The sequence below is a fragment of the Scyliorhinus canicula genome, chromosome 3 (genome assembly GCF_902713615.1).
Source record: "Scyliorhinus canicula chromosome 3, sScyCan1.1, whole genome shotgun sequence".
NCBI classification, from domain to species: Eukaryota; Metazoa; Chordata; class Chondrichthyes; order Carcharhiniformes; family Scyliorhinidae; genus Scyliorhinus; species Scyliorhinus canicula.
This window is the reverse complement of record NC_052148.1, coordinates 122,698,335-122,723,024: the sequence shown is the minus strand read 5'-3', so window position 1 is coordinate 122,723,024 and position 24,690 is coordinate 122,698,335. Positions and strand designations below refer to the sequence as shown.

Sequence of the window (24,690 nt, the reverse complement as noted above, 5' to 3'; positions counted from 1 at the left end):
CGATTAGTCAGCTCTCCCCGTCAAAATGGAAAGCAGCCTCTGGAAATGAGGGACTGCAGACACACACACTTTAAATGAGGCTGGCATTTCCTGCTCCCAGTCACATCTGAAATGAAATGAAATGAAAATCGCTTATTGTCACAAGTAAGCTTCAAATGAAGTTTCTGTGAAAAGCCCCTAGTCGCCACATTCCGGCGCCTGTTCGGGGAGGCTGGTACGGGAATTGAACCGTGCTGCTGGCCTGCTTTAAAAGCCCGTGATTTAGCCCTGTGCTAATGACGACAAAGTTGTGTTTATGTCAGCATGACAGGAGCATCATTCTAATAAATTAACATATGATTATCAGGCCCAAATGCCAAAATTACCCCACACCATCAGAAAATGCATCCATGGCGTTGTGTCGCAGAATGGCAGGAATCCACTGGTCTCTGAAGGTGTGAACCTCCCAGAGGAACTCCGGCACAGTGTGAGGAAGGGTGTCAGGAAGGAGTAAGTGCCCAGGAATGAGCCACCCCAACCCGAGCACAGCACTCATCCAAGTTCTCCTGGGAGGTCTCACCAGATGAATGCTTTTGGAGACCAGTCGTAATTCAAGCCATTCTGTGTGAATGGCGCCCCAATCCTCATGCTTCCAGGTTGTTAGTGGGGCAGGCAAATCAGAGGCCGCCCCGGCAGTGATGCGTCATGAAACCCAAGACTTTAAGCCGCCCCTCCACCGTGCTGCATTATACAGCAGAAAAAACCACCATTGCTGTCTGCTGTTTCAATGCCGCTTTTCCTGCCTGATATTAGCCTTTGGCAACATGGAAAGTCCCGACCTTAGTATTCAATAAAAGGCCTTTACATACAAATATCTGATGTATCAAAATCCTAAGAATACATCATGCTGCAGAATAAAATCTATGTTGAATGAAATGAAATTAGCTTCTGAAAAGTTAACATCATTGTACAAACCTCAAACTTCTTTGGAATCTGGCTTTAAGTAAATTGTGACATGTTCCACTGTCAACAGGGTTTTCTGTTCGATGCACTCCCAGCCACCAGGAAACCCACAGCAGGGGTTCACCTTCAGTGGGACTGGAAGATCCCGCAGGAAGAACACATGGAGAATTCCAGCCCGTTGATACAATATATTACAATTTGCTTGATACCTAAATGAAATATTTTATATATAGGAGTTAATAGGTTACTACGATTAATCAAATATAAATTACTTTGTCAAACCAGAAGAAACAAAGAATTCTACATAATCTACCAAACAAAGCAGAAGTCTCCGAGACAGTTATTCAACCAAATAGTATTTATTAAGCACAATAAACCACAGGGCAGTAATTAATACTTTCATTGGCATTTTTTGAATTTTTAAACATTAATACAAAGGTTTCCTACAATTGTAGTGTGAAGACAACTGAAGAGATGTACTGCAGGATAATGCACCCATGCTAACACTTTCCTTACTATCATAGCTCATGTAAGATAATAATTGCAAACAAATATAGGTGGGTGTTCAAGAATGCCGTGATGAGAACCAATTCTTCAGCATGCTAAACGAGCAGTCAGATCACTTTTTAAAAAAATTTAGAATACCTATATTTTTCCAATTAAGGGGAAATTTAGCGTGGCCAATCCACCTAACCTGCACATCTTTTGGGTTATGGGGGTGAAGCCATGCAGACACAGGGAGCAGGCTGATTACTTTAACGAAACTGTAATACAAATATGTAGTTTGTTAATAGAGATCTCTACTCCACACTTTTTTCAAGTCTCAAGGTTTTTATTTTTTGTTTTTTTCATTTTCCCCATCTAAATAAATGATTTGGGTTTATGCAAGTTTACTTAACAATTAAATTCAGCTTCCAAAGTGTTGGACATAGCAACTGTTTCCAGGATAGCTGTTTCTTTTTAATCAAGAGGTAGGCAAAAAGGGAAGCTAAAACAATTTGAAAAATAGTCATGAAGAGACTTTGGTGTTAACACTTTCTCTTTAAACTTAACGAAATAAATATTTTGTAATCTTTGCAGAAGAAGTTGATGGGCGATAAAAGGCAAATGAGCTTTTAGAAAGTGATTGTATAGAAACATCTCCAAAACTAGTTGATTTGTACAAATCTCAGCACGAATGGCAATTCATCTGCCATTGTACAATGTTTAAAACTGAAAATTCTTAACATCACGCAACATTATATTATCACACAAATAATATATTTTAAATAGATATATAAATACACCAGCAAGGGCTGAAAGTGCAATATATTGCAAAGCAAAAAGCAATTTGCAATGAAGATAAAATTGAATATAAACTATGCTAGTTGTTATATAAGACATTATGATCAAACTTATGATCTACTGAGCCGTAATAAACTGCTTTATGAAATAGAACTATGAGCTGCTACTATCAACACTTGATGCCAATAACTGAATAATCAGTTACAAGCAATTATTAACTTTCCACTAATTCACTACCATAACATAGTCAATGTAATACTGGCTTATGAGAAAGGAATAGTGAAGAAGCAGCACTATCATAGCTAGATTACATTTTGTTAAGACAGAGACATGCAATACTGGATAACAGATACCCAGGGGCAATTAAGCAGTAATCCCATTCAGTAGCTCAGATGTCAGATCACAACATGAAGCTTGGAGCACAAAACCCACTGTTTGTAATTAAACGTAGACTTAAATTTAATGACTACTTTACAATTATTGCTCGTTTTTTCAATTAGAAATAGGAGCTTTTCAAGGCTGGGGTCATCAGTGTATCGTGTAAATTATGTGATGTGGTGACTGTTGCTTTCTGAAAAATGAAAAACCTGCAATGTGAGTAATGCAGATTTTCTGTGCAGTTGCAGTAAACAAAATACTTTGTATTGGTGCATAGCTCTCATTCTGCTGCTCTTCACACATTTGTATTGGTTAGGTTAACTACAACGTTAACTTCCAGCTTGATTTTTAACCACAGTTTGATTTCAGTGTGAATTAAGTCATGAGGGCCAAAATAGACACAAGGATGATCCTATTCTAGAATCTTTCAACGATAATAATCTTTATTGTCACAAGTAGACTTACATTAACTCTGCAATGAAGTTACTGTGAAAAGCCCCAGTCGCCATATTCCGGCATCTATTTGGGTACACAGGGAGAATTCAGAATGTCCAAATTACCTAACTGCATGTCTTTCCTGGCTGTGGGAGGAAACCAGAGCACCCGGAAGAAACCCATTCAGGCACAGGGAGAACGAGCAGACTCCGCACAGTGACCCAAGCGAGAATCGAACCTGGAGCTGTGAAGCAACAGTGCTACCCACTGATATTCCAAGTGATTGTGAGAGAATAAACGTTATCCCAATTTTGTTATGCTGTCTTCCATTTTCTTTTGTTTCCATTTTTTATGTGAAAATTAATCTCACCCATAAATCTGAACAAGTCATAGGACCATGGTTAAATAGCACAGCAAATTATCCTGTGCTACAAAGCTTCGTTACCTTTGCATTCACTCTTCATAAATGACTAGTTATTGATTAACAGTCTCTCCAAAATATTGAATTTCAGTCACAAACATTACTCTTTTCACAATGTTTCAAGCAGGTTTTCCAACTTTTAATTTGGAAAGCCATTAGAAAAAACAATATTTAACATGGCATTTTAACTATTCGCCATTTTCTTCAACTACAAAAAGTTTTGCGAGCAATGTGTTTGACTTTTAGTTTCGTCATTTCCTGAGCTTAAAACATGCATAAACAAGGATAATTCAATGATAAACCCACATTCAGGCTTTCAACTAATCAATTTAAATTTTCCAATGATTGCTTTATAAATCTTAAAAGGATATTAATCATGCCATTTTGAGATAACTACATGGCAGTAAAATGTGTTAATACTTACTTCTACAGCTTCATTATATTTATTTCTTCCAACATTACCCAATTATCTTGTTCCTGTTTCAAAGGAGTTTTGTAACTCTGACAAAAATCTAAATTTTAAAAAGGGCACCGTTGTCCATTTTCTGCTCTCTGAAAATTATTCTAAAAAGCGCGTCCGCCCTTTTGATTCAAAGCTTAATTAAGGGAGGTATAAAGAACATAGTGCTCAAGGTCTTCTGCTGTGCAATTATCTGCTGATGATTATTTTTGTTACTATTAATTGGACAAGAACCATGGGCTAACAACAGTTTGCTGAAAAATCCCAGTCAATCTCTTTAAATAGTATCACAACATTGTAGCTTGGGATGTGCAATGTCATGATTGAAAATTACACTGTAAACCAGTGTAAAGTATATTCAATGGAAAATAAGGTATAATATCCAGATAGGATGTTAAAATGACGTTTGCCATACAACTACTTTTCACTGATTTTGAATTATAATATATAGGTTTTTGGGGCTATCTACTGTGTAATAAAAGGCAAGTTTAATTTTGGAGCATTCAATGACAATTGCAATGTCTTACTTTAACATCTAGAAATGGAAAGATCGTAGTTCATTTCCACAAATAATATAAATTGCTTAGTTTCAATATGATTTTATACGGATTAATTTTTATAATAATCTTTATTGTCACAAGTAGGCTTATATTAACACTGCAATGAAGTTACTGTGAAAATTCTGGCACCTGTTTGGGTACAGAGGGGGAATTCAGAATGTCCAAATTACCTAACAGCATGTCTTTCGGGACTTGTGGGAGGAAACCGGAGCACCCGGAGGAAACCCACGCAGACACAGGGAGAACGTGCAAACTCCATACAGACAGTGACCCAAGCCGGGAATCAAACCTGGGACCCTGGTGCTGTGAAGTGCTAACCACTATGTTACCATGCATGCTTGTTGGCAAACTCCAAAATATAATGATGAGGTGGCGCTAACTTAATAAATCTAAAGGTAAACTAAGGGCTGGATTCTTCTGCCCTGCCCGCCGTAAGAATGCCACGAGCGAGAAGCGGACAATGGAGAAGTCCATTGACCTCAGGCATGATTCTCCGGGCGGATGTGGCTGGAGAATCCTGCCCATAGTTTTCTGCTTATTATTGATATTTGATGGAGTTATTCCATTTTCAATAAATGACAATTTGTAAGAAAAATGCTTCGAGTGAGATTCAAACGTTGTGGTTTTGAACTCCAGCTTTAATTTCATTTATCTTTAACTGTAGTCTATTTCAATACCTTCTCAAAAATGTAGATTTTGTCCACCAATTCGATTTATTTCCTGCTTTTAACAAAATGCCATTGTTTCAACTTGCTGATCAACAATGGTAATCTTGTATTTGTTTGTTAGACATTGCGATAAATCAGGCACTTGGGTCACAAGCGACAGTGTCTATATCGGACTGGTTAATAGTGGTTATTCTGCAAAAGAAATTAGCCTAATTTTTTTTAATATGAAAGACATTCGATAACATGCTATCATCATTCCCTTTGTTTCTCATTCTCTTGTAGGTTGTCATCTTCAGTGCCTGATTCCACAGGGATTATTGGATGTTTGACAGCCTGTATTTCTGCTTTTCACCTGGACTCGGAAGAGTGTTCCATCTGCACACATGCAGAGTTTATAGCGCTCCCAGCCATCGTCTACCAGGAACTCTCCAGTCGATGAGGTTGGAAGCCGTGTTGTATTAATCATCACAGTCCCATTGAGAATAATACTATTTACCTGAGCAAAAAAATAACTGCTTTAGTAAAACCAATCGCCAATAAGAACAGAACAGTAGGTAGGCACCTTCAAGAATTCACTTCCTTTGAAAAATGAAAAGGGAATTAGTATTAAAAATTCCAATGCAATGCCTCAAGGATGTGTTCAAAATCTAGACTCTTGCTCTAAAAAATTAAAATCTAAAACTTTCAATTTCTAATGGCTGGCCTCCCTGTTTTCCAAACTTGGTCACCAAGACAAGATTTTTTCAGGATTCTGCCTAGCTCCACTCAGTATCTACACTGAAAGCAATGGGCCATCTGCTGGTTATTCAGAGATGCCCACAGAATTCTCAATCTTCCGGGTTCTCGTTACATCAAAGTCCCTACGATTGCAAATTTCTTCTTCCCATTCTTCTTTCACTTGTTCACATTTCTAACTGTTCTCAGTCTGATGAAAGGTCAATGACCTGAAAGACTAATTACTTATTCCCACGGATACTGCATGGCCTGCTGAGTAATCCCAGCATTTCCTGTTCCTTATCCCACATTTCCAACAACTACAGTATCTTGTTTAGTATCGATTGGCCTGTTGTTCCCCGATTTCTCTTTTCCTGATGAGTGGGGTTACGTTTGCTACCTTCTAAATTACAGGGAATATTCTTTTTTTTTAATAAACAATTTTATTGAGGTAGGTTTTGGCTTTTTAAACAGTTACAGACATCAACAGAAAGAAAGCAAAAAAGGCAAAAATGTGCAAATATCCACGTACATTCAATACTTCAATCGTAACATACTGCACAAGCCCGCTCCTCTCCCACCGGTACTACCCGCCAATTTATCCCTCCTACTTTACTCTACTCTACTCCCCCCGCAACCCCGCCCCCCCCCCCCCCCCCCCCCCCCCCAATCCCCTCCCCCTGCTGACACTCACTCTCCCACAAAGAAGTCAATAAATGGTTGCCACCTTCGGGCGAACCCCTGTACAGATCCCCTCAAGGCAAACTTAATTTTTTCCATACCCAGGAAACTCGACATGTCCGCAAGCCACAACTCAGTCTTCGGAGGCTTTGAGTCCCTCCATGCCAATAGTACTCGTCGCCGGGCTATCAGGGAAGCAAAGGCCAAAACATCGGCGTCTTTCTTCCCCTGGACTCCCGGGTCTTCCGAAACCCCAAAAATTGCCACCCCTGGACCCATCGCCACCCTTGTTTGTAGCACCCGGGACATGACGCCCGCAAATCCCTCCCAGTACCCTCTAAGCTTAGGGCATGCCCAAAACATGTGTACGTGGTTCGCTGGTCCTCCTGCGCACCTAGCGCATTTGTCCTCTATCCCAAAGAATTTGCTCATCCGAGCCACCGTCATGTGGGCCCGGTGAACGACCTTAAATTGAATCAGGCCGAGCCTGGCACATGTTGCGGTCGAATTTACCCTACTCAGGGCCTCTGCCCACAGCCCGTGCTCCATTTCCCCGCCTAGCTCCTCCTCCCATTTGAGTTTCAGTTCCTCTGTCTGGGACCCTTCCTCCCTCATGAGCACCGTATAAATATCAGAGACTCTACCCTCCCCTTCTTCCCTCCTAGAGACTATTCTGTCGAGGATCCCCATTGGCGGGAGGCGTGGGAAAGATGGGACCTGTCTACGGACAAAGTCCTGCAACTGTAGGTACCTAAAATCATTTCCCCTTACCAGACCAAATTTCTCCTCCAAGCTCCTCAAACTTGCAAAGCTCCCTTCCAGGAACATATCGCCCACGCTTCCCTCCCCCACCATGCTCGAAAACCCCCGTCCATACTCCCGGGGGAAAACCGATGGTTGTCGCAGATTGGCGTCCAAACCGACGCTCCCCTCCCCTACATGCCTCCTCCACTGGCCCCATATCCGCAGGGTCGCTACCACTACCGGGCTGGTGGAGTACCTGGCCGGCGGCGGCGGTAGAGGAGCCGTGACCAGGGCTACCAGGCTGGAACCCCTGCACGAAGCCGCCTCCACCCGCTCCCAGATAGATCCCGTACCCACCATCCACTTCCTTATCATAGCGATGTTGGCCACCCAGTAATAATTAATCAGACTCGGTAAAGCCAGCCCTCCCTCGCTGCGGTTCCTCTCCAGCATAGCCTTCTTCACCCGCGGGGATTTTCCCGCCCAGACAAAGCTCATGATCATCCTGTTATCTCTTTTGAAGAAGGACTGTGGGACAAAGATCGGGAGGCACTGAAAAACAAACAGAAATCTAGGGAGGATTGTCATCTTTACAGTCTGCACCCTCCCTGCCAGCGACAGCGGGAGTGCATCCCATCTACGAAACTCTCCCTTCATTTGCTCCACCACCCTGGCCAAATTTAACTTGTGCAGCCTGCCCCAGTCTCGCGCCACCTGGATTCCCAAGTACCGGAACTTTTCCTCAACCAGCCTAAATGGTAGCCCTCTCAATCTGTTCTCCTGGCCCCTTGCCTGTACCACAAACATTTCACTCTTGGCCATATTTAATTTGTATCCTGAAAACTGGCCGAACTTCCTCAACATTCCCAGTATACTTCCCATCCCGGCCACTGGGTCCGACACGTACAGGAGCAGGTCGTCCGCATAAAGAGAGACCCTATGTTCTACCCCGCCCCTCACCATCCCCTTCCATCCCTCTGCGGCTCTCAGCGCAAACAGCAGCGGGGAGAGCGGGCAGCCCTGTCTGGTCCTTCGGTACAGCCTAAAGTACTCTGACACTTCTCTGTTAGTCCTGACGCTGGCCTTTGGGGCCTGATATAATAATTTGATCCAATTTACCAGTCCCTTCCCGAACCCAAACCGTCCGAGCACCTCCCATAGATAGTCCCACTCCACCCGGTCAAAGGCCTTCTCGGCGTCCATCGCCACCACTACCTCCACATCCCTGCCCGCCGGGGGCATCATTATACAGGGAATATTCTAAGAAGTTCGGGAATTGTGGTAGATCAAAAATCAGTGTAACCACGGTCTCTGTAGCAAACCCTTTTAAAACTCTGGGATATGGGCCATCAGATGCAGGGGATCTGTTGTCTTTCGATCACATTAATTCCTCCAGTACTATTTCTTTGCAAACACTAATTTAAGTTTCTCATTCACATTAAGCTCTGGCCCCTCACTACTTTTGGAATGTTTTTATGTCTTTGACCACGAAGACAGATACCTAGTGTTCATTGAATGTCCCTGATATTCCTTTTTCCTCATTATAATTTCTCCTGACTCTGCATAGAAGGGCAAACACTATTAATGTCTCCAGAGAGTCGCCACAGAATACAAATAGAAGAAAAACAACAATCTGTTAGTGAGAAATGAATGACCACTACTGTGCTTTATAGATTTCTAGATAAAGTTAGGAAAGACATCCATACTCACAGCCTTGAGTTCCATGTCACCCCTCATGTGAAATTCAATGGTTTTGCCCATGATAAAGACTCCTTCATTTCCACGCACAATCACTCGGCCGCCAGCATGAATCTGAAGATCAGTGCTATGATTGCTTGTTATCTGAAAGAATAATGGTCTAATTTATTTCAGTAGCTTATATTGAATGAGTCAACATTGATATAAAAGTTAACAATTCATTTACTTGCTAACTGTGGAATTTCCACAAGATTTTATTCTCATAGTTTCCAACTTCTGCTTTAACAGCATCAGAAATGTTTATTGTTGTTGTAAGTGCAGGAAAATTATTTAAACCAGTTAACGTGATGTTTTAATTGGCAAACTAAAGAATTAGAATTGAATCCACTCCCTCTTTCTATTCTGGGAATTCCATAAATAGATATACACCAATATACCAATACTTGTGGGACAGGCCATAACTTGTGAATGACAAATGTCATGTGAAAATAAACAGCATGCATGCCCATCTATATATACACACTATCCGAATATGAATGCAATGGACACATGCAAGTGCAGTGATGAAATGTAGGGACTCGAATGAAACATGAGAACAGTCACAGAAATAGACCTACAGTACTTCAGAAATGTAATAGGTGAAAAGTAAATTAATTTTCAAATAAAAACAGCTACATTATATTTTGTTATGAGAAACAAAGTGTGTCACTAGAAGAAAAAATCTATTGTGATCAGTGTTTTTTTCATTCAAGGGACGTGGGCATTGCTGGCAAGGCCAGCATTTATTGTCCATCCCTAAATGCCTTTGAGAAGGCGGTCAGCTGCCTTCTTGAATCACTGCAGTCCATGTGGTGTCAGTACACCCACAGTTCTGATAGGGAGGGAGTTTCAGGAAGTTAACTCAGCAAGCAACAGGAGGGAGGGAACTTCCAGGTGGTAGTGTTCCCATGTATCTGCTGCCCTTGTCCTTCTAAATGCTAGTGGTCGTTGTTGTGTTATGCTGCTTCGGATAACACAGGCTGCTACTTGATGCAGTCTTAACTAAAGGATGCTCCAGACTCTGAAATGAGTTCCACGTGTTTACTGAACTAAATGAGTTCGACTCTCTGCTAATCTAACTGTAGTAACTCAGTCTAACTGTACCAGCTTGCTCTAAGCCACGTGCTGGGGTGTTATGCTGCTGATCAACCCTGTCTAACTCTCCAGATGTCTGTCTGTGGAAAGAGGCAGGGTGTGAGTGCCTCATCCCTTTTATAGTGTTTATGTCATGCCCCCTTGTGGTGATGCCACTTCTGAGTGTCCTGACTGCCCATTAGTTGTGTCCTATTCTGAGTGTTCATTGGTTGCATGTTTGCATATCATGACAGTCGTGAGTTTGGAAGGTGATATTAAGCATGTATTGTTAATTGGGCTCTATAATATTAGTATATAAATAATGTCTTTAAAGGTTAAATGGTGTTACTAAGAGTGAAGAAGGGTTAGAAATAGGTGCTCCAGGATCAGTGCTCAGTCCGTTTTTACTCTGGGTAAGGGTGAGTTTCTTTATGGGTGCCTTATGCTGAGCTGGAAGAGCTGCAGCCATTGAAAACTAGCTGTCAAACAACCAGCCAGACAACAGAGAGATCAAGAGGTAGAACTGGATGTCATGCACTTACATTTGCAAGTTGTCCGTATGACTGTGGACAACATCATCAAAGGGCAACTAGTTGATAAGGAGGAGGATGGGAGGAGGATGGGAAGAGGCAGGATCATGTGAGAAATTCAGAAGTCACAATATAGAGTTTACAGTAGGTTGTAAATATTCCTATTAGGAATGCTTGGGTACGAATAGAAGCAAGTAAGAACAGTCTGATCAAACTGGACAATTGAGAAGAGGTGCTGGAGGAGAATAGTGTGATCAACAACATCAAAATGCTGCAGGGAGGACAAAAAAGCATCATGGTCACAGAAAATACCATTCTGCTAATCTAACTGTAGTAACTCATTCTAACTGTACCAGCTTGCTCTAAGCCACGTGCTGGGGTGTGATGCTGCTGATCAACCCTGTCTAACTCTCCAGATGTCTGTCTGTGGAAAGAGGCAGGGTGTGAGTGCCTCATCCCTTTTATAGTGTTTATGTCATGCCCCCTTGTGGTTCAGTCCCACAACATTGCTGCAGGAATTCCACTAAGACCCAACCATCTCCAGCTGCTTTATCAATGGCACCCTTCCATCATAAAGTCAGAAATGGGAATGTTCGCTATTGCTTGTACAATGTTCAGCAACATCCTCAGATATTGAAGCAGCCTGTGTCCTTATTGCAGCAATACCTAGACAACATTCAGGCCTAGGTTGATAAGTGGCAAGTAACAAGCAATGACTATCTCCAACAAGAATTTTAACATCCCCCTATGACATTCAGAGGCATTGCCAATGCTGAATCCCCCTACTATCAACATCATAGGAGTTACCATTGGCCAAAAGGTAAACTGGACCAGTAATATAACTACTGTGGCTACGTGAGCAGGTCATAGGTTGGGAATTCTGGGGCAAGTAACTCACTTCCTGACTCCCCAACATCTGCATAGTACAAGTCAGGAGTGTGGCCCCAACAACAGTCTCGAGGCTCGACAACATCCAGGACAAAACAGCTCAATTGACTGACACCCCATCAACCACGTTAATACATTAATTCGCTCCACAGTGGCAGCATTCACCAAAGCCCCTTTGACATCACCTTTCTAATCCACAGCCACTACCACTTAGAAGACAAGGAAAGCAGCATGGGAACACCACCGTCTGCAGGTTCCATTCCAAGCGACATGCCATCCTGGAAATATATTGTCATTCCTTCACTGTGATGAGCATAAAGACATCAGATAAGCCATGGGGGAATAAACTAGCAATAGCCTAGGATTCCGAGCTAGCATTAGCAGCAGCAGAGGCAGATGAACCCGTCGTCCCTATCATAGGACAAAGACGATCAAGAGCTCCTCAGACTTGTTTGAAGTGAAGGGAGTGGCTTAAGGAGAGAGTGCTGCAGAAATGATGGAGGTTAACATTGCACTGATTCTACAGTAGTGTGTGAAATAAACAAAGACAATTCAGCAAATTGTGTTATGGTGAAATAAACATTTTAAAAAAGATTTTGAACTGTTTCAACCTGACTCCCCAAAGCTGATGTTCAATTACGTAAAAAAGTAGTGGATGAAACAATTTTCAGAAAGCATTTGAGGGAATTCAGTGACCAGATTATGAAATCACAGGATGATATGTTCCCACAATCAAATAGCAGAAATTATGTGTGAAACAGCATGAGATAATGAACATTAAAAAAACCTAGCATGCTGAGCACTAACCCTCTCTGTGGATGCCTTTTGTACATTCAGAGTCTTGACACCTTTGGGCAAACGGAACTCATGGGTATCATAATCAGTGCTGAACACAGTTTTCTGGGTCCTGGGATCAACAAAAGACATGCCAATGTCACTGGTGATGGAGGTTTTGTCTTGCTCTACACTGAGCTTAGTTGTTCCCTGTTGAAACACCACCTAAAGGGGCACAGAATAAAAAGTTATGGTCATAGATGAACTAATATGCACCACAATTAAGAATTGCACAGGGACTCAACTACGTTTGTTTTTCTCCGCCATCCTGCAAGTTACTAAATAATATGACTGGTTATCAGTGGGGTAAGTCTTAGGATTGCATCCTCCAGGCTTGTTCCAACATGGTCTTCAATTTCAGCTATCTTGTTAGAGAGAGGCAGCTAGTGTAAGATATTTTCCCACAGGCCAGGAAGGAAAATGCTCCAGGCTACTCCTATGTGCCCCATGACTTCTCAAAAAAACCATAAAGAGATAGGGAAGTAGATTTATTACTCTCTCCCATCTCCTTCGAAAGAGGAATGGTATAGTGTACAAAGAAGCCTGAAAAGGGAAATGAAAAGGTCCCAAATTTCTCAAATATATGCATTATAAAAATACTAATCAATGTGTTGGATTGCAACCTTTTTAAAAATAAATTTAGAGTATCCAATTATATTTTTTCCCAATTAAGGGGCAATTTAGCGTGTCCAATTCACCTACCCTGCACATCTTTTTGGGTTTGTGGGAGTGAGACCAACGTGGACATGGGGAGAATGTGCAAATTCCACTCGGACAGTGACCTGGGGCTGGGATCGAACCTGGATCCTCAGTTCCGTGAAGGACTGGGCAACTCACACCAAGGCCAAGTGATGCCCAATCCTGTCCGTCGCTCAGTCTCTCTCCAAGTTGGGGATGAGAATTCTGACAAATGCCAACACATTGAACAATTGAACAACAAAGTTAGACATGTGAGCCACCTTCTCCTTCCCAACTCCCACAAAATATTTTGCGGAGATATTTGGGAAGTTGGTGGGGGGTAGCAGGACAAATCCAACTCGGCCAATTAATGCCCTATTAATCTACTCTTGACCATCAGCAAGGAAAAGGAAAGTGTCATTGACAGTGCTATCAAGTAGAACTTACTGCACACTGATGCTCAGTTTGGGGTCTGCCAGGGCCATTCAGCTCCTGACCTCATTACACCCACAAACATGGACAAATGAGCTGCCCTCAAGAGGTGAAGGGTGAGTGACTCCCCTTGACATCAGGAGTTCTAGCAAAACTGAAGTCAACGGGAATCAGGGAGAAAGTGCTCAACTAGTTGGACTCATACTTAGCACAAAGGAAGATGGTAACGATTGTCAGAGATCAATGTCCCAGGACATCACTGCAGGAATTCCTCAGGGTATTGTCCTCAGCCCAACCAACTTTAGCTGTTTCACCAATGACCTTTCTTTCATCAGAAGGCGAGGTGAGGATGTGGTCAGCACCATTCTGGGCTCCTCAGGTACTAAAGCAGTCCATGTCCATGGGCAACAAGACGTGGACAACATTCAAGCTTGGGCTAATTAGTGGCAAGTAACATTTTCTACACAAGTGCCCGGAAATGTCTATCTCCAACAAAAGAGAATCTCAATTGAGATTTAAAAGCGTTACCATCACTAGATTTCCAAGTATCAACATCCTGGGGGTTACTATTGACCAGAAACTGGACTGCTCCAGCCATATAAATACTGGGGCTACAAGAACGGGCTAGAGGCTGGGTATTCTGTGGAGAGTAAATCCTGTAAAGCAATAGCGGCCAGGAAGGAGGATAGGATAGGTGACTAAGGAACAAACCTTATGGGGGTGGGGTGGTGGTGGCTTCCCAATATTTAATTGGAAAACATTTCCATTCATCCAATACTGGATGTCGGACAAGTAGTGTGACAAATCAAATGTAATTGAGAGGTTGACAGCGATGGTGATGAGGTAGAGCTGGGTGTCATCAGCTTCTTTAAGACAATATCACAGGAGGGATGCATGCAGATGGGAAATAGGACGAGGGAAGGAGGGATCTTTGGGGTCTCTAGATGAATATTTATATATTTCCAGCCCTCATGAAAATTCAGTTATTTATTTCACTTCACCCTGTTCACTCAATACATGTTATGGTGCCCAATGTTTATTTGTCATAACGTCAATTTTCCATATCTTGTTAAGAGCTCTGATAGCCTCAGCATTCTTTCTCAACTCTATTCGCTATTTTACTCTTTACTATACTTGCAAAACTTTAAATTATAAAAGGTTAGGCTTACTGGTTGATTGTTGCCAGTGATTAACAAGTCTTCATCTCTTTTGCCTCCCACGGTGCTCTTGTGCATGGGATATACCACTCCCATGTCAGACTCCTGTTTGAACCGCAGCAGCCCTGCCTCGTGGAACTCCATACTATCACAGCCATTGGGTCCTATTCGAATTACAGCCCAGATAACCAGCGTAATCTGAAATAGTAACAGTCATGTTAAGTCTTTGCTCTGAATCTGAGATCTAGGGTTGCCTATCAATTGGACAATTTTGAGTAAATAAAGAGCTAGCAGTAATACAAAAATATACAATTGTTTTCAAAATTATTTTCAAAAAAATACATTTTACAGTTAATTTTGCCACAGGTAATTTCAGGAATTCACAGATCAGAAACCAGCAAAGCATTTTGACACACAATCTTATTCAAACCACAAATTAGTGCATATGGGGCTGTTTAGCACAGGGCTAAATCACTGGCTTTGAAAGCAGACCAAGCAGGCCAGCAGCACGGTTCGATTCCCGTAACAGCCTCCCCGAACAGGCGCCGGAAGGTGGCGACTAGGGGCTTTTCACAGTAACTTCATTTGAAGCCTACTCGTGACAATCAGCGATTTTCATTTCATTTCACTTCAGACAAGCTACTATGGAAGTTAAAATGCTTCAACAGATGTTTTATAGAATTATTAGCTGCTTTACAATTTTTCATTGCAACATGAATTAGCTTCACCACTTTAGGTATCAACTGTGACTTGTTACAACACTCTACACTGTGAGTCAGGTTTATATGTTGTCTTATAAAGAGCCCAAAAATAACAGAAAAGCAAATAACAGTTCTAATTGAAATATTAACAAAACACAACCCATGTATTATAATTACACTGAAGTTTTAAAAAAATATTTTAAATCTAGATCCATCAGAACAATAAATACGAAAACATATTTGTAATAAAGCTTTTTAAAAAAAAAAATTCCAATTAAGGGGCAATTTAGCCTGACCAATCCACCTATCCTGCACATCTTTGGATTGTGGGGGCGAAACCCACTTAGACACGGAGAGAATGTGCAAACTCCACACGGACAGTGACCCAGGGCCGGGCTCAAACCAGAGTCCGCGCCGCCATGAGGTAGCAGTGCTAACTCACTGCAGTACATTGTTCTGTACCATCCTTTATAATAAAGCGAGTTCAGCAGATGCTATCTGTAACATGGATCAGTTCAAGCCATGAGTCAAAAGCACTGACTTGAAATAATTAACCTATTTTAAAATAGACTCTTTCTGTAATTTCCCTAATAATTGCATACACAGGTATTTCATTTTGTCACCCAAAAAGTATCATTCATACTGCACTGTGGCAGTCATCATCAGCGTTCCTGTCGAGGATGACATCTGCTCAGGTTCGCAGGTTTTTGCCATGGGTCTTCACGTGACTGAACAAGCCTATTCTTGACTCTGAGAACTTTAGGCAGGATGTCCCACGAAGTCTTAGGATCCGAGTGCAGGATTTGCTTCCTTCTCTGCCACTGCTCTGCCTCAACATTAAGACATTGTCCGTCTTGGCCTTTGCCTCCCTGGAAGCACGGAGACGGATCTTGCTATTGTGGAGGGACTCGAAGCCCCGAGTGTAGAGGTCTGGGTTTGTGACATGGCTGGGTTTCTCAGTCTCGAGAAGATAAAGTTCACCTTAAGAGGGTCAATGGTCGGGTTCGTCGACATTCTCGGGGAAAATTAAAATGTCAGCAGAAGCAGTATTCCCGGGGGGGGGGTTGTTGTTTTATGGTTGGGGTGTGTGAAGATTAGGTTGGGGGTGGTAATGTTTATTCTGCCATGTTTATGTCATTGCTATTGTTATTATTATAAAAACTTTCAAATACCTTAATAAATTTTTTTTTAAAAAAGACATTGTCACTTAAAACATGATATAGCTTGATGGACAACCTGTTGCCATTTTGAGGAATTAGTAGCAAACTCCTCTCAGTCATTAATGCCAATGCTGCCACACTTCAAGGAGAACTTGAGAGTGTCTTTGAAGTGTTTTCTTTGTCCTGCCCTGGAATGTCAGTCATTTGAGAGTTCAGAAAATAGGACCAGGCGAGAGAGAGGGTTTATGGCCACCCATCCAGTCCGTTGAAGTTGATTTTATAGAATTTTGCCTGTATGCTTGTGGAGCTGGCTTCAGGAAGGACACTAGTATTTGTTTGACGGTACTCTCATTGAATCTGGAGAAGACATTGATGATGGAATTTCTCTAGCGCTTGTATGTGTCAATGATACGTAGTTCAGGTCTCACTGCAGTCCATTCTTCTGTACACTAGGACTAAGTTAGCATTGTGGATAGAACAATCGCTTCACAGCTCCAGGATCCCAGGTTCGATTCTGGCTTGGGTCACTGTCTGTGTGGAGTCTGCACATCCTCCCCGTGTGTGCGTGGGTTTCCTCCGAGTGCTCTGGTTTCCTCCCACAGTCCAAAGATGTGCAGGTTAGATGGATTGGCCATGATAAATTGCCCTTAGTGTCCAAAGTTGCCCTTAGTGTTGGGTGGGGTTACTGGGTTATGGGGATAGGGTGGAGGTGTTAACCTTGGGTAGGGTGCTCTTTTCAGGAGCCGGTGCAGACTCGATGGGCCAAATGGCCTCCTTCTGCACTGTACATTCTATGTAAAGTTGGAAAATGTTGTTTAAAAATCAGATAACATTCAAATGGAATTGCAGAGGCCTTTATTGTAAATAATTTGCTGCCATAATTTGTAGAAGGCTAAATTGGCACATCTGATCCGGCGATGGGTATCATCATCAATGGTAGCTGCCTCTCTGATTGCACGGTGGCGGATTTTGCTGGAGTGGCATTTGGCATCACCACCGGGGGTAGCGGCATGGTTGGGTGACCTGTATGACTTCCTGCGGTTGGAGAAGATAAAGTATGAGTTAAGGGACTCAGGAGGGGAGTTTGAGAAAAGATGGGGGATGTGAGGAACTGTTCATCACGGGGGTTGATTGTTTGGAAGTATGTTTCCCGGGGTGTTTATTGGCTGTAACCTGCTTTGATACATGTTTGTAATACATTTTTTTTTTAAATCAATGGTAGCCGCCAAGAAATGGAGGATATTCAACATATTCCAGAATCTCTCCTTCAATATATAGGAGGGAGCTTTCTCTCTTCCGTTGGGCTGCTTTAGAGCTGAGACATTGATCTTCTTTCTCTTCAACTTTCGAGCCTTTGAATGTCTTGGTGCTAGGTGGATCTTTATCAGTGATTGAACAATTCTGTGATCTGTCCAGCGGGCCTTAAGCCTCTGCATGGATTGAGTGATAAAGTCATCATTTTGATTTTTTATCCAAACAATAACAGAATCCAGGAAATGCTAAACGCTAATGCTTTGATCTAGGATGCCTGTATGTGGTTTTGTATTTGTCCTCCTGGTGGAAGAAGATGGTTTGTTATAAAAAGCACACTTTGTCAGGAGAAAATGCCATTTGCATTGGCTTTTCCCATCCAGTTTTTTCCAATGATTCCTCTCCAGACATTGGTGTAAATCCTGGCATTTAAGTACCACAGAAGGATGATATTTTCTTCTTTTTGGGATGGTAGTTAGGATTTCATCAAGGTCAGAATAGAATATCCTTAACAACTCCATCGGAGTAAAATGTCGGGCATAAATGCTGATGATGATGGCATATTGGTTTAGGCTCAGCTGTAGGTGAAGTGTCACTTGCCTTTATTTATATAATTGGGGATTTCTGACAGTGAATCTAAGACCCTATACCAGATGGCAAAACCAACTCTATGAACACAAGGGGTCAGCCGTTCTTTATTAGTAGAACATGATCTCCTGACTTGTTCCTTCGGCTGCCCCTCCCAGGAAGGTGGGTCTCACTGAGGGTGATATTTTCAATTTTGAGTCTTGTTAACTCACACGAAACGATTGCAGTTCTTCTTTCCAGATGATCACTCTTGAGATTATTCATGAGCGTTCTAACAATTTAAAATTTACTTTCCTTGACCACAAAGATAGTGATCCCTCAGGGTGTGGTTTCCCAGAGAGTAGAAAGCGGGACAGCCTATTTTTTAGGGCAAGCCTTCTGAAATTTGTGGTGAACAGAAGGTATTCTGAAGAGGACTGAAATGTGTTGCCCAATGATCACCTCTGTCCCAACAAATGGGGATTTCCAGGTTTACGACCTTGTCCCCGTTTCCAATTCTCCATCGCCACAGGACTGCATGACTTTGTTAACATGGCTAACAAATTATAATGTACAAGTCATGTAAATCTGGAATACTTAGTCAATGTTTTGCAGTTAGAATTTAACCATGTAACCAGAATAGTTATTAAGCTTGTACAAAACAAAAAAATTAACATGTATAGTTATTCAGGTTTTCCTCATAACCATAACCAGGACTGGCATGGTTGCAGTGATCAACCTAAAGGACAAAATGGCAACAATGAACAAAATTGTGGCAATGTATGAGACAAGCACTGGAGAGTTGAAAATATACCACATTCAGATTGTTCATAGAATTCTCAGAATTTTAATTTTCTATATTTGTTATTCTTTCACAGAACAGGGACATCACTGAGAAGGTCAGTATTTATTGCCTACTTAGACTTAACTGAGCAGCTTGCTGAGAGTCAACCACATTGCTGTCTGGAGTCACGTGTAGACATAGACATAGACATAGACCAGTACAGCACAGAACAGGCCCTTCGGCCCTCGGTGTTGTGCCGAGCAATGATCACCCTACTCAAACGCACATATCCACCATATACCCGTAACCCAACAACCCCCCCCCCCCCTTAACCTTACTTTTTAGGACACTACGGGCAATTTAGCATGGCCAATCCACCTAACCCGCACATCTTTGGACTGTGGGAGGAAACCGGAGCACCCGGAGGAAACCCACGCACACACGGGGAGGATGTGCAGACTCCGCACAGACAGTGACCCAGCCGGGAATCGAACCTGGCCAGGCCAGTTAAAGACGGCGACTTTCCTTCCCTAAAGGACTCTAGTGAATCAGATGTATTTTTATGTCAATCTGCTAGTTTCATGGTCACCATTCCTGCTGCTAGCTTTTCATTCCAAATTTACTTGTGAACTGAATTTAAATTCCCCCAGCTGCCCTGGTAAGATTTAAACTCATGTCTTCAGATTATTAGCACAGGCAACTAGATGACTAGTCCAGTAACAAAAAAATTATGCATTATATCATGTGCATTCTCATTATCAGTATTGCCAACAAATTAACAAAGATTGTACTCACAATTAAATTAATTACTGCCAGGATAAACATAAGGACAATTACACAAATAGCCAGATTGCCCTTACGCCCTCTTAACCCCGTCCTGTGCAATCTCTCTTCATCAATTGGAACATAACCAGCCTTAAAGTTGCTGTTGTGCTCCTTGTTTACATTTCTACGATCAACTGCTTTCTCATGCATGGAACGTCGGACAGGACCATTTGAACTCTGTTGAAAAAGTAAGGAAAATAATGTTCAAAATTAGCACAGCAAATAATGTGCAACTGTTTTACAGCTGGACCCTACTGAAAAGTACAACTCCTTCTTACAGTGAATCTATTTGAATCTTTGTGAATTGAAGAATAATTTTTCAAAGGTCTAAATTAGATACGAATATACTGGTCTTTTTAAGTCTTCCAACTGTGTACTTGCATTTCGAAGAATGTGCAGTGGTATACTACAGCCAGAAATAATCACCAGCAATGTCTTTCAAACAAGAGAGGCAAAACTTGGCTAAGAAAACTGCGCTGAAGGTCGTCATTTATAACTAGTCAGGGAATAACAGTGACAGCAGAGTTATAATACAATATCATATCTAGAAATTCTCTCATAGAATGGAGCTTTTAACGGAGAAAATATAGTACATTTTTCTTTTTTAGCTTCTCTTCATTTGAAGAGTTAACATGAGTACGTCTGTTAGCACCAGGAATGGGAGGGCTGTCTTTTGAGGACAAGTTGGACAGGTTAGGTTTGTATCCACTAGAGTTTGCAAGATAAGAGAATCATAAGGGGTCTTGCCGGACAGGACGTTTCCTCCTGTCGGATGATCTAGAACTAGGGGTCTATTAAAAATAATTTAAAATAAGGGACGGTCTCCCAGGTGCAGCAGTTGAATGGTGGAGCAGGCTCGAGGTGTTGAGTGGCCTACTCCTGCTCCTAATTCGTATGTTCGTTAAAACAAATAAATCTGATTCTACCACCCCTTCAATATTGTGAGAAACCCTTGAGGCAGTTCTTCAAGGAATCATGATCTCCCATAATGCAGATGCTATCAAACAAAGAAAACTGAAACATCAGGAACTGGTGGGACTCAATTTTAGAAATAGATCGGCAGTATTCTTCTGGGCGGGCAGATCTCCTCGAGCCTACAGAGCAATAAGCCAGAAGGTAAGTCGAGTTGGTGGTATAGCTCTTCCTAATTTATTGCATTATTACTGGGGCGGTCAATATTCAAAAAATCCTTACATGGTGCCACGACCCAAGCCCAAATTGGTGCCTTTTGGCTGCTGCTCATCCTCTTTGTGGTCTGAGCTCCACTTCCCTTCTCCAACTTGAAATTCACGTCAAATCCTGTTGCAATATCCACTTTAAGAATATGGAAACAATTTTGTCAATATTTTAAGCTTTCTGCTCCTTCTCTACTGGGCTCTATTTGCCATAACCACTTGTCTTTACCCTCCATGCTCGACTCGCCATTTGCCTTGTTGAGGAGGAAGGGACTCATACACTTTGCCAACCTGTTTGTAGATGGTAACTTTGCCAGTTTTAGCAAGATCACAAACAAATTTAATTTATCTAAATCTAGTCCCTATCGCTATTTTCAGGTTTGTGGTTTTGTACGCTTGCGCTTTCCATGTTTCCCTCAACTACCACCAAGTACATTGTTGGAGAGGATTCTGTCTGTGCCCAAACCAGCCCTGGTTCTGTCTCAAGGCTGTGTGTCAGAATGAGAGGGGGGACTGGAAGGCTAAGCTTGGGCTCTGCCTCAAGGATGACTGGTGGGAGGAGGCCCTATCTAGGGTCAACTCCACAACCTCCTGTGCTCAGTTAAGCTTAATTCAATTTAAATTTCTGCATAGAATTCAGAATAAGCAGGTTTTCTCCCAATATAGGCAGTATGTGACAGATGCTCACTCACTCCCACTGACCACATGCACATGATCTGGTCCTACCCAAAACTGTTTGGCTTTTGGTCATTCTTTTTATGACACTCTTTCCCAATATTCTGTACATTGAGCTACTGCCCTCACCTTTAACAGCTATATTCAGAATCTCACCTACACTGACCAGTCTCAATAAGGTTGAAGCAGATGTTATTGCATTTACTTCATTAATAGCTCGCTGACAGATTTCATTAACCTGGAAATCCCCCAAGCCACCCAGTGCTCTTTCCAGGTTAGAAGATTTGATTGTCCTTTTTACATCTGGAGAAGATCAAATATGTCATGAGGATTTCAACTGAAAAGTTTTTTTGTTCATGCCAACCAATTGTCTCTTTCTTACTGTCGACTGCTGTGTTTACTGTTTTCTTTTTGTTTATTTTTGTGTTGTATATTGGTTTATGTGGGTTGACAGGGGGAGCTGAATTTATGACCATGTTCTCTGCTTCCTTGCTCCTTTCCCCATTTGAAAATCAATAAAAAGATGTTTAAAAAAGAATTACATGAACATTGCAACATGGAAATTGGCCATTTGACCCTACCAATCTATTGATGTTTATCCTCCACATAAACAGTAATCCTAATTCCACATGCCTGCCCTGTTTCTATATAACTTCATGTCCTTTTCCTCTGCCCACCTATATAACCAATTCTTAAAAGCTAATATGTTGTCTGCTTCAACCATGAATCTGGCCAGCTGTGCCCTAAATCTCTGGCATTTAAACATACAGCTGTGTCCCTCACTCCAGATCTCCTAGCCTTAGGAAACAGTTTGCTGCAATCTGCTCTATCCCATTCCTTCATGATTTCAAATACCACCAGTTGCCCCTTAATCTCCCCAGTTCTGATGAAAGCAACTCCAGTTTTCTTTGTATCTGTATTCCTTTATACCAGTCAATATCCTAGTCATTTGGTGCTGTACTTATTCTACTGCCTCAATATCCTTCTTATAGTGTTGGTCTGAAAGCCACTCACAGTGGCTCCAACTGTAATCTTTCTAAGGTTTGAATAGATTTACCACCATATCGCATATTTTATATTCTATACCTCTTCTCATTAACCCTAGTATTTCAATACTTATTTTTATAGCTGTATCCACTTGTGGAGCTACTTTTGGGTGGAGCACAAAAATTCCTCAGCTCTTCGATCCACCCTCCCCCGCAAAATATAGTTATTTTTAGATATTTTATAGAAATGCATCGCGTTATAGTTCCTGTAACTGAATTCCATCGGCCACTTTTTTGTCCATTCCATTTTGACGATAGCCTTTCTGCACTTGTTTCTCATCTTGTCCCTTCGTCTATTTACAAGGCTTTCTCTATTTGTTTAGCAGTCTCTGCCATTCATCAATCTTTTCGCTTATTTTGCATTTGCTTTGCTATCCGATCCCAATCCCTCTCCCAATCCCGATCCCGATCCCTCTCCCAATCCCAATCCCAATCTCTCTCTCTCTCTCTCCCCCGGAGCTTCTCTCTTACCTGTTCCGCCGCCATCTTGTCTCCGCTCTGAGAGCCCCGCCCCCTGGACTCAACCACCGAGAATGGAGGGGGAGGGGGGCGTGGGAGAGAGAAAGAGGGGGGAGGCTGAGGAGGGAGAGCGGACTGGGAGGAGGGGGAGAGGGAGATATTCTTTTTTAGTGCAGGATCAAAATTCTAAAACTCCCTTCCTAATAATAAGGGAATATCTTCAATACATGCACTGCAGTGATTCAAGGAGACAGCTCACCACGGTGGTGGCACAGTGGTTAGCACTGCTGTCTCACAGCGCCAGGGCATAGAACATAGAACAGTACAGCACAGAACAGGCCCTTCGGCCCTCGATGTTGTGCCCAGCTTCGTCGGAAACCAAGAACAAGCTATCCCACTCCCTGTCATTCTGATGTGCTCCATGTGCCTATCCAATAACGGCTTGAAAGTTCCTAAAGTGTCTGACTCCACTATCACAGCAGGCAGTTCATTCCACACCCTAACCACTCTCTGAGTAAACAACCTACCTCGGACATCCCTCCTATATCTCCCACCCCAAACCTTATAGTTATGCCCCCTTGTAACAGCTGCATCCACCCCGGGGAAATAGTCTCTGAACGTCCACTCTATCTATCACCCTCATCATCTTATTATCCTCTATTAAGTCACCTCTCATCCTCCTTCGCTCCAATGAGAAAAGCCCTAGCTCCCTCAACCTTTCCTCATAAGACCTACCCTCCAATCCAGGCAGCATCCTGGTAAATCTCTTTTGCATCCTTTCCAATGCTTCCACATCCTTCCTATAATGAGGCGACCAGAACTGCACACAATACTCCAAATGTGGTCTCACCAGGGTCCTGTACAGTTGCAGGAACCCCACGGCTCTTAAACTCAAGCCCCCTGTTAATAAACGATAACACACTATAGGCCTTCTTCACGGCTCTAGCCACTTGAGTGGAAACCTTCAGAGATCTGTGGACATGAACCCCAAGATCTCTCTGTTCCTCCACATTCCTCAGAACCCTGCCGTTGACCCTGCAATCTGCATTCAAATTTGTCCTACCAAAATGAATCACCTCGCACTTATCAGGGTTAAACTCCATCTGCCATTTTTCGGCCCAGCTCTGCATCCTGTCAATGTCTCTTTGCAGCCTACAACAGCCCTCCACCTCATCCACGACTCCACCAATCTTGGTGTCATCAGCAAATTTACTGACCCACCCTTCAGCCGCTTCCTCCAAGTCATTTATAAAAATCACAAATAGCAGAGGACCCAGCACTGGTCCCTGTGGTACACCGCTGGTAACTGGTCTCCAGTCTGAAACAATTTCCATCCTCCACCACCCTCTGTCTTCTATGTGATAGCCAGTTACTTATCCAATTGGCCAAATTTCCCTCTATCCCACACCTTACTTTCTTCATGAGCCGAC

General features: G+C 42.3%; 1 protein-coding gene across 2 annotated transcripts; it reads right to left on the bottom strand.

Annotated features, from left to right (window-relative positions):
- Positions 1–1,285: 1,285 nt before the first annotated feature.
- sgcb (sarcoglycan, beta (dystrophin-associated glycoprotein)) lies at positions 1,286–23,315 on the bottom strand. Of its 2 annotated transcripts, none has more exons than XM_038791198.1 (6): positions 23,273–23,315; positions 19,876–20,082; positions 14,630–14,815; positions 12,324–12,515; positions 8,998–9,129; positions 1,286–5,644 (listed from the first exon to the last, which is right to left on the bottom strand). In XM_038791198.1, the coding sequence occupies exons 1-6, from the start codon at positions 23,285–23,287 to the stop codon at positions 5,441–5,443; spliced, it is 936 nt and encodes a 311-aa protein (XP_038647126.1). In that variant the 5' UTR covers positions 23,288–23,315; the 3' UTR covers positions 1,286–5,440. The 2 variants fall into 2 exon arrangements, with proteins under 2 accessions (XP_038647126.1, XP_038647127.1); XM_038791199.1 differs by lacking the exon at positions 23,273–23,315 and adding an exon at positions 21,100–21,218.
- Between the last annotated feature and the right edge of the window lie 1,375 nt (positions 23,316–24,690).

What these genes read in the sequence shown, in the direction of transcription:
- sgcb (XM_038791198.1), bottom strand. An exon ending in TCACTGGCAACAATCAACCA is followed by an intron (nt 12,516 to 14,629) that starts GTAAGCCTAACC and finishes GTGCCCCTTTAG; the next exon opens with GTGGTGTTTCAACAGGGAAC. An exon ending in GTGACATGGAACTCAAGGCT is followed by an intron (nt 5,645 to 8,997) that starts GTGAGTATGGAT and finishes TTTTTTGCTCAG; the next exon opens with GTAAATAGTATTATTCTCAA.